Source organism: Erythrolamprus reginae, chromosome 2, assembly GCF_031021105.1.
Source record: "Erythrolamprus reginae isolate rEryReg1 chromosome 2, rEryReg1.hap1, whole genome shotgun sequence".
Taxonomy (NCBI): Eukaryota; Metazoa; Chordata; class Lepidosauria; order Squamata; family Dipsadidae; genus Erythrolamprus; species Erythrolamprus reginae.
This window is the reverse complement of record NC_091951.1, coordinates 182,109,211-182,119,680: the sequence shown is the minus strand read 5'-3', so window position 1 is coordinate 182,119,680 and position 10,470 is coordinate 182,109,211. Positions and strand designations below refer to the sequence as shown.

General features: G+C 42.3%; 1 protein-coding gene across 3 annotated transcripts; it reads right to left on the bottom strand.

The window, feature by feature from the left end:
- Nucleotides 1-3,318: 3,318 nt before the first annotated feature.
- ZBTB39 (zinc finger and BTB domain containing 39) lies at nucleotides 3,319-7,313 on the bottom strand. 3 transcript variants are annotated; one of them, XM_070740685.1, is made up of 2 exons: nucleotides 7,218-7,313; nucleotides 3,319-5,568 (listed from the first exon to the last, which is right to left on the bottom strand). In XM_070740685.1, the coding sequence occupies exon 2, from the start codon at nucleotides 5,462-5,464 to the stop codon at nucleotides 3,365-3,367; it is 2,100 nt and encodes a 699-aa protein (XP_070596786.1). In that variant the 5' UTR covers nucleotides 5,465-5,568; nucleotides 7,218-7,313; the 3' UTR covers nucleotides 3,319-3,364. The 3 variants fall into 3 exon arrangements, with proteins under 3 accessions (XP_070596786.1, XP_070596787.1, XP_070596788.1); XM_070740686.1 differs by having other exon boundaries at nucleotides 7,154-7,307; XM_070740687.1 differs by lacking the exon at nucleotides 7,218-7,313 and adding an exon at nucleotides 6,592-6,644.
- Nucleotides 7,314-10,470: the final 3,157 nt, after the last annotated feature.

Below are 10,470 nucleotides of genomic sequence, written 5' to 3'. Positions count from 1 at the left end.
AGCTGCGGTTTTTACATACATACACACATACACACACATAGGCCAGGGTTACATTTCTGTTCTCTTTTAATAACAGTGTGTTTATATATAGAAGCCCAAGGGTCCATTTGTACACAACGGGAGCTGTGAAGACTCCAGGGCTTTCTCCTCATGAGGTAGTTTGCATTATACCAAGGGCCAGTTCCCAAACCAGCTGTTTCATCGCTCAATAATCACCTTCCCTATGATTCTCCACTGAATGGAAATCACAGAACTATACTTGCTTGCAGGATCAAACACGGTCCACAAAATGAAGCAAACTATAATCCAAATAAAAGCCTTTGCCCGCTGCTCTCCCTCTAAATATGTTAGTTACACCTTGTTCCACTTCCAACTCTCCATCCCTTCAAAACAAAAGGGGGGGAGAGCTCCAATTTCAACCTATACTCTGATTTTTTTCATTATTACAGAGCAAATATATTTGGCCTTTTCAGTGGATAAAACAAAACTGTACTTTCTGCTAGCATATTCTTCCATTAGTACAAAGTCCGAATTTACGACCTGCTTCTGCAATATTCTTTTTTTTTTTTAAAGGAGTGATGTAAGGGAAGAACCAGACACAAAATTTGCTTTTAAAAAAAGATGTATATTGGTATCAAAAGAAAACTGTACATGATTAGAATAACTTGAAAATTATAATGTGGATTATTGTGACAAGGTAAAGAGAGACAAGATAGTTCTGCTGTTTTTCTTATTTATCTTTTAAATGAAAGATTTAATTGGCTTTCTTGGACTGATAATGAAACACATTAAACCTGACAAAACAAATGTAAAACAGGTGTAGGAAATAATGGTGCACAGCAGCGGTGGGTTGCTCCCGGTTCGGACCAGTTCTTAGAACCGGTAGCGCTGGTGGCGGGAGGCTCCATCCACCCATCCGGGATGCTTATGCGCATGTGTAGAAGCTTCTGGACACGCATGCGAACCAGTGGCAAAATATTTTACAACCCACACTGGTGCACAGTGACTGTGATATCATAGGCATCAGTGGTGAAATCCAATTTTTTTACTACTGATATTGTGGGCGTGGCCTGCTGGGTGTGGTGATGCTTGCTGGGCATGGTATTGCTTGGTAGGTGTGGCTTGGTGGGCGTGGCAGGGGAAGGATATTGCAAAATCCCCATTCAGACCCCACTCTGGGGCCAGCCACTACCGGTTCTACGAACTACTCAAACTTTCCGCTACTGGTTCTCCAGAACCTGTCAGAACCTGCTGGATTTCACCTGATAGGCACTATATGACAAGAAGAACAACAAGAAACATATTTATTAAGAAGTAGGGGAGGGGATGGTATCTGGGCTATTAAAAATGTAATCATAGAGTTTTATTTAGCTCTTTGTTACGGTTACCATTGTGGTAATTCTGCAATGCAACTATGGCAGTCCTATAAATAAATCGTTGAAAGTTCCTCTTCCCAAATCCAATTCCTTCCTGCCTCCAACAATTTGCGCATCCAACAATCATTCATCAAGATAAATTCCGTTTAGTTAGTAGTCTTGCCCCTGCTCCTATATTTTGACAAATTCTTTATTTGAGCAACACTTACTTCTACCAATATGGTGTCCTGCATATAAGCTGAACTATAATTTTCATCACCTTCAGCTATGGAAATGTTGAAAATATTTTCAAAACTTCCCATGTTCTAGAAATGAATCTGGATGTATTTTGGTAATGCAGTCAACATTAGTCAATCAATGCCACTGGAACCTCTGTGAAGTTTAACAAAGTAATCATTTGTTTTGTTGTTAATAAAATTCAATTCTGAAGAGGAAAAGTTATGCATATAACTAAATGTGATGAAAATATATTCAAATTGGCTTTAATTCTTTAGAAAAGTTGCATATGTGATACCAGTGCAACTATATTCCTCGTGTCACAATCTGACATAGTAGCAGGGGCAAGGAGGAGTGGCATTTTCAATATAAGAAATACCATAATCTGTAAAGTGTAAAAATAAGTGCCACTGTTAAGAAAGCTTCTGAATCACTCTAAACAAAAGGTAAAAACAGTGTTTTTAGTGTCCTGCTTGCACCTCATAGAAAAACTCTAATCCTTTCATTCCCCCTTACAAAGATGTTTTAAGGCAACAGTGTCTTTTCAAATACAACTGTGCATTCCTACCCATCTTTACTCAGAAATAAGCCCAACAAAATTTTATCAGGCAAAAAAATATCGTAGGCCAAAAGGAAGATTTTAAGCACTAGCATAATATATTGTTTTCAAATTTTTGTTCAAGATAAATATTATAAATGATGGAATTCCACATTGGCATTAAAGCAGCATTGCAAAAGAAAGAAAGCAACTTCATCTCTTGCAATTTTTCCATGCCCTAATAATTTTGGAAAAAGGCACTTCAGATCAAATCTTATTGTTTGAACAACTAAAATAAGTGTGCCTTGAGAAAACTAACAATTGTTTCTCATCTTCTCCTTTCCACTCCAATGAAAACTAATCCAAAATTGGAAAATTTCACTTCCTCTGGTCTCCTAAAATCTATGTATTCTCTTTTTACCTTGCTCTCTGTGTTATAAACTAGATTTTTTTTTCATTTAAAAAAATAATTGATCCTTTGGAAAAGGGCAAACGCAAATTAAGGCTAGATGCAAGGTAGATATGGCGACTAATAAAATCTCCAAACATATCCAGCCCTTGCACCTTTAATATCAGCTTCATTCAAAGAAGTCAGCTTTTCATTGTATGGAGATCAGCTTCCTCTCAATTAAAGTTTGTAGACTGGCATAACAGCTACATCTACTGTATAAGAAAAGGCAATCCTTTTGAAAGGAAGAATACACAGATGTGTCTACAATACATGTATCAATAGGAAAGAACTCCCTCAAAACAAAGGCAGCCTTATTTCTGAGTAATTATGCTTAGGATTGCATTTTTAATTTTTGGAAATTAAACCTTGTCATCAATAAACCAGAAGCATTTTTCCCTATGCTTTCCACTTTCCCACCTGCTAGCCCTACTGGTATGGAGCATTGATACATCTTAGCAGCATCAATCTTCTAATGATGTCAGATAAAGCCTGTGAGAAGAGGGGAGAAGTCATGAGATGGGAAATATATTAGATGAAGGACAAAAGATCTTATTTCTTACATTTGAAATAACTCGGCAGGAGGTAAACACAATGGGGGGTTGAGAACAGTAACACATCTAATGTGATGTTGTTTCACAGGACAGTGATTTAAGGAAAAGTCTACAAGAAACTTAAGAAAATAAAAGTATACAGACCATTAATATTAGTTTTTTTTTAAAAAAAAAATCTGAAACAAGTTTCACTGTTATCTCAAGTAGTGTTTACTTCCCCAGTATAGCTGCATCAACTCTCTGTGTTTTTTTCTGCATCTTTGGAATGAATGATGTACATGAAAGTTTGCTCAATGGTGAAGTCTGGTGGGAGGCTCCCTTTGTGCACACCTATATGCTTGCTCATAAGGTTAAGGGTGGAACTATAGTGGCCACAAACAGTGCACCGGTACATGAGGGCCCCAGAATGTGTCTTCAGATGACACTTGATGGTAGAACGTCCGCGGAAGAACTTGTGACACACTTTGCACTGATAGGGCTTCTCCCCTGTGTGGATCCGCCGGTGGTAGTTGAATTCGCTGGTGTGAGCAAACCTTTTCCCACAAACCTTACAGCTATATTTACTGTTCCCAGGTTGGTTCTGGAGAGCCACGTCCTCGTTTAGGAATTTCTCCGTCAGCTTCCGCTTTTGCAATGCTTGCTGATGAAGACGGTCGCCAAAGTTTGGCCGGACGAGGTCCAAGGTAGAGTTACACTTGTGCTGACTAACATGGTAGCGATACGCAGCTTCAAGTTTGAAAGCCTGGCCGCAGTAATGACAGCGGAAGAGAGCTTCTTCCATACTTTGGTGGACAGCCACGTGTTTCTCCAAAAGATGTCTATCCACGAAACTACTGGCACAGATAGAGCAAGAGAAGACAGAAATTCCCAAGTGGGAAAGTGTGTGCCACATCAGGCTGCAAAGGTTGAGATGTTGCTGGTCACATATGCCACATATTTGGCCTTTCACGTTCACGTGGTCCAAGACATGGCCACGGACCACATGAAAGTCTTTGGCCAGTGGTTTCCTACAAGCAGCACATGCCAAATCCCCATTGAACAAATTGACCTTCCCTATCAGAGGGTCACTGGGATGGACAATGATATTGTTGTCAAACACCCCTTCTCGGCGATGAAGGTTCAGCTGCCACTGGGTGAAAAACTTGGTCTCACACATATCACAGGAAAAAAGGAATATCCCAATGTGCGACAGGACATGAGTGACCCTAGAGTTCCTGTCTTGGAAGTGGGTCTCACAAACCTTGCAATTGCCAGTCAGAAGGTCCACGTGATCCCTGGCATGCTGACGGATTAACTGAATGTTGGGCTCCAAAACCTTTTTGCACACTTGACAAGGCATGGCCTTGTTTTCCCGGCTGTCGTTCTCAAAGGATAGCTCCTCCTCGCTATCATCGCTCAGCTCTATCACCTCCTCCGCAGCACCCAGCTCTTCACTGGGATCTTCAAAGTGCAGGTCTTCCTCCCCCAAGTCTTCCAGCTGCAATTCATCCATTGGCCCAAAAACGTGATCTTTGGAATGGTCACTATTACTGGGGCAGGAATTGCTACTTGTTGATATATCTAAGGAGACATCGGAGGCGAAAAGATTGCTTTTGTTATAATCCCCGTTGCTCTGGATCTTATATTGCTGGCAAGAGTTCAGAGTGGTTTGAACAGCCATGTTAATATTACCGAGGCCAGCCTGGGTCATTATACTCATGGCACCAGTAAATGACCCTGTTGCATCCTGCTCTTCAGCTTTGGGAGTCTGTGGATGTATCAAATTGTGGCTAACATCATTGGTAGGATCTTCTTTGTAGCCAGAGGATGCTTCAGCATGCATATTGCAATTTCGCTCTGATCCTAGTTGTTCCCCGCTATTTCGACTTTCACCTAGAGAATGGTTTGCTTCAACTAAAGCACCACTAGGCCGGCTTTCATTTGAGGCAGAAAGCTGTTTAGTGACAGCTGACTTTTCCAAGTCTGGGAAGGTAGAATGGCAAGCCTTCAGCAAATCATCCATGCCCAATTTTTCAGCAACCTCATAAATGACACCCACGTTTATAAGGTCTGTGAAGAGCTCCGATGTATAAACAAAGTTCAGAATCTTTTCAAAGTTGGCTGGAGTGATGAAATCCACTACATAAGTGCGGGCAGCATCCAATCCTGTATTCAGGAAAAGATTCTGGAAATAGCCTGCTGCACATGCCAACACTGCTCTGTGTGCGGGGAAGGAACGGCTACCTACAACAATGGTGACGTCACACATAGACTCCGTCAATCGAGATTTGTTAAGTTCCTTCAACAAGTTATTTGGATGGTCAGTGCTATTCAGTTTGATCCTCATGCCCATCTTGAATGTTCCTTGAAGTCTCCTTCTCCTTCTCCTGTTCACTTTTGGCTTCTACTGCCACATTTTTCGGATGCACCGAAGGGGGGGCGATTGGACGAGAAGCTCTAGAAAGAGAGAAAGAAAAATGAAGTTCGCAGTTTTGATTCTTACTGATTTAGAGTGAAAGCTAAGACATAATTTTTATTACATTATAATCCACATTGGAAACATTGTAACATGAAAAAGCAAGGATAACAATGATTGCAGGATACCATATAAGCAAATGTATTGTTCACAGAACAAAGGAACATAGCTGCTTTGGTGTAATAGTTACAATAGGAAGGGAAAAATGAATGTGAGCATGTGAGAAGCAGAAATTAGAAATCACAGAGCCACAAGAGCCTTTCATGTTTTACAGCCATATTATTAAAGTTATAAAACTATCATCTACTTCCATCTTCATCTCTCTTTTTATTCCCAGTTCTGCAACTAGTTGACCAAATATCTGTACTCTAGAGATACATAGTTTCATAAATAAGAGAACTGGTTTGCCAGTCCAATGTCTTGCAGGGTTTTTTATAACTATAGCATCCAAAATGCTTTGTCTTTTTATTTATTTATTAGATTTTATTTATCAGATTTTTCCTCTGAAAACCTCTTACTTAAGATGCATGTTCGACCAACTCTTTTTAAAAGATGAGTAAACAGAAAATGTGAAAATGAAATTAGTCACAAAGTAAGTCCTAAACGCCTTAAGTTCTCCCTTCATACTTTCTTCAAACCCAACCTGTTGCACCTTTGTTTATGAGCCTCAATTGGCTCATAATAAAATAAAATATGCACTTGAGCATAGTGCTCAAGTTTGTGATTTTTTAAATAAACTTTAGCAACCGTCAAAGATACCACCTTAACCAACCCATCCCATTCTAACCTTCAACAGAGATCATGCCTGCTATCAGAATTGATGGGAAAGGCCAATATTAATAAAGGATGCTCTCTATGCAAAAACCTTTCAATCAAGAGTCTTTCAGGAGTTGGGTGGCATATAAATTAGATGAATAAATAAAGAACACAGAAGTCATAATTTCTCATATCTTAAGAAAAACGATTTCCCCCCCCTGCTTTTTTTCTCAAAACAAATGCATTACTTTAGAAACTAGATGGCAGATAGGTTTTAAAAAACCACGTTATTCGTCTCTTTTTTTTAATTGCTTGAAGAAAACGGAAGTGCAGGCAGTGGGGTGGAGTGGAGGGAAGGAATGGTGACCCTCAAAAGTTGTTCTTTATCTAGAATATGAGGTGAAATGGGATGCCCACATTGAATCTTAGGATAACGGGGAAGACAGGAGAGCAAAAGAAAAGAGGCAGAGGGGCAATTTTGATTGGCAGGAGAGGGAGAGGATTCTACAAGCGCCCGCATCTGTGTGGGGTGGAGAGATTTTCGGGGGGGGAGGCGTGTAGGATAGCAAGAGAAAAGAGAGTCGTCGGGATGGGGCTTCTCTGAGTCGACCCGTGAATGGATGCAAAGGGGCCGGGAAATCTTTCGGGAAGCCCTGGGGAGAGGAGGAAGGACTTCCCGAGGCAAGGAGGGTAGAGGGCGGCGATGAAGACGCAGCGAGCGGAGTGAAGGCAAAGGGGGGCTTGCAAGACACGGAGGAAAGGCGGCCCCGATCGGGAATCCCTCACGCTGAAGGAGGGGAAGCCTCACACCTTTGCAGGCGGCGGAAAGGAGCTCTTTCCCCCGGAGGGAAGGGAAGGGAAGGTGGCCCCTTACCCGGGAGGCGGTGGCCAGCATCCCCGCTTTCGCATACACAAAGGGCTCTGGCCTCCCCTACCCTCCAGCCCGGCCTCGCCGAGGAGGTGCTGCTCCGGCCCCGGCCAAGAGGCTCCATCCGGCCCCGAGACGGCCGGGCCCAGCGCCGCCCCCAGCCCCGGAGGGGGCACTGCAGCAACCCCGGCTTCGGGGGATACGCGCGGGAAGCCAAGAGCCGCCACCGCCGCCGCCGCTGGGCTGGGAGAAGGAAGCCCCGCTATGGCTGAGGAGGATGGAGCCGCCGCCGCCTCAGGGGGAGGCGGGAGGCTTGGGGGGACAGGAAAAAAAGGAGCTCTGCCTGCTGGGTATGGCAGCCGCGGGGAGGCACGGAAAATGCCCGCCGGGCACCGAGAGCCCACGGAAGGAGGCGCACGAGAGGCGGCGCTGAGGCGGCGGGAAGGGGAAGAAGCTGTGGCGCAAAGCTTTTAGGAAACACACACACACACACACACACTCACACCAGCCCTCCGAGCCCAGGAGCTCGGCCTTCCTCTGCATCTTCTTCTGCTCTGTTTAATCAAGGAGCATTTGATGTTTTTAGGGTCTCCACTTCGTTAAACGACCCCCTCTCCCCATCATCCATTATAATGGAGCCCCGACAGGGCATAGAGAAGAATGCTAATACAAATGCTGAAACAATTGCTGCCAACTTGCCTTCCATTGAGGACTTGTATACTGCAGGAGTGAAAATATTTACTGTCCCCTCACATCCTGGACACAAACTGTTTCAACTCCTACCCTCAAAATGGGTAGAGCACTGCACACCAAGACAACCAGACACAAGAACAGTTTCCCACCCCCACCCCCCAACCTCATCACTCTGCTAAACAATAATTCCCACAACACTGTCAAACTATTTACTAAGTCTGCACTACTGTTACTACTAGTTTTTTCTCATCATTCCTATCACCCATCTCCTCCCACTTATGACTGTATGACTGTAACTTGTTGCTTGTATCCTTAAGATTTCTCTTTTGATTTTTTTTCCTGCTTATTTGACCCCTATGACAATCATTAAGTGTGGTACTTGACAAATGTATCATTTCTTTTATGGACACTGAGGGCATATGCACCAAAGACAAATTCCTTGTGTGTCCAATCATATTTGGCCAATAAAGAATTCTACGAGAATAAGGGTGTGGGTGTGAAATTGCCTTGGGGGAAGCAAGGGTACTCCTCAGAAGTCAATTAAGTGGCAATTTGGGGTGGGTGGGAGGGACGAGCCACTTCTGTCTGTGGATGAATGGATGGATTAGTTTGACATGGTCACCTTCCCAGAAAGAAATGCAGGGTTCCCATCTGTCAGGCCTTTATCGTCCCTCCACCTCAGTTTGTGCGGGTGCTTTCCAGTCAGTTTATAATTATGCCTGGATTAGTCCCCGCAATTTTCTTGGCAAAGGTTTTTGGGGAAAATATTTGCCCTTTGTATTTTCCTAGGGCTGAGAGAGAGGAACTGGCACAAGGTCGCCCAACCTGAGGAGAAACTAGAACTCAGATCACTTGATTTCTAGTCTAGTGCTTTAACCACCACATCAAATTAGCTCACCTGTCTCAATCTACGAGAATATTATTTTTTCATTTTGTAAGAGTAGGTGCTTTGGATGCCTAATTCATGAGCCAAACGCTAAAGCCTGAGACTATGCATCAGATTTTGAGGTGTAGGTCCCTGAAACGTTTTATGGAAATACCTTTTTGCTATACACCACCAAAAGTCACTCTGAGAGTGAGATGGGCACTATCTAAATATGATAAATAAAATAAATATCACATGGATCTGACAAATCAGCAGAAGTCAAGAAAAGCTGGTTAATTGCCTTCCAAAATACAGTGGTACCTCATCATACGAACTTAATTGGTTCCAGGAGGAGGTTCGTAAGGTGAAAAGTTCGTAAGATGAAACAATGTTTCCCATAGGAATCAATGTAAAAGCAAATAATGCCTGCAAATCCTTCAGGAAAATCCCAAACTTTAGAAGGGAGGCGAACAGAGGGCAGGGAGGAGCAGCTAAAGGGGCGGGTGGAAGAAGCAAGGCTAGGCTAAAGGGTGAGTGGGAAGGAAGAAAGGCAAGGGGGGCGCCCCTCCCTTTTCTTTCTTCAAAAGACACCATTTCAGTGCCTTTGCAAGCACGTTGTTCTCTGCAAAAATTTTCCTCCCCCAAGCTGCCCCTCCCTCCTCCCTTTTCTTTCTTAAAAATACACCCTTTCAGTTCCTTTGCAAGCACGTTGTTCTCTGCAAAATGTTTCCTACTCCAAGCAGCCCCTCCCTTTTCTTTCTTCAAAAAAGGGGGAAAAAAGAAACCCCTTCATCCCAGCAGCAGCTGCTTGGGTTCGTAAGGTGAAACTAGTTCGGAAGAAGAGGCAAAAAAATCTTAAACACCGGGTTCGTATCTTGAAAAGTTCGTTAGAAGAGGCGTTCGTAATATGAGGTACCACTGTATATGCATTTTTTAGTCTAATAATGAAACCTCTGGTCTAAATCAGATTTATTGCCCATGAACTTCACATGAAGGCATCTGATCCAAGCTAGTCCTATCTAATGCCTCTGCTTGGAACTCCTAGTGAGAAGCAAGATACAAATAAATGAATAGTGGATGTGTCTGTGATTTAATACCGACATAGGGAAAGTATAAAAATAGTAGCTTACTATCAATTGAAGCAATAAAGAGATGCTTGAATAAGATTAATATTCAGGAACAGCATATGCAAAGCACACTTGAAATGTCAATGTGTTAATGTAAATGTTAATAAATGTCAAGTTCAAGAATGTTATTGTCTGAAGGAAAAACAGCAAATTTATTTGATTTATTTGACTTAATTTTCAAAAAAATAAATTAAATTTGACTTATTTGATAAAAAAATTTCTTCGTACTCCCTACTACATGGGAATAAAATGTGATAATAATTAATGATATAACCATTTGCTATCATTTTTTAAAAAATTGGTATGCTAAAATAATCTGCCTGAGATGCCCACTTATTCCTTTCTTATGATAGAAGCTAGTGTGGTCTGATTTGCCACTGTGCAAGTTGTCTGTAACCTCTCCCATGCCCAGACACCTGCTGAGATTGTGTTTTTCTTTCTGCATAAAGTGACATGTCAGTGTAAGTACCACACAAACTAGTGAACAGTATTTTTAGGTAAAGTTATCCAGGTTATGTATTAGCATGGATAAGCATTCATCTTAGCATTTGAGTTTCTCAATTTCTCATCTTAG

Coding starts and splice junctions, on each gene's coding strand:
- ZBTB39 (XM_070740685.1), bottom strand. CDS start 5,464: ATGGGCATGAGGATCAAACTGAATAGCACTGACCATCCAAATAACTTG.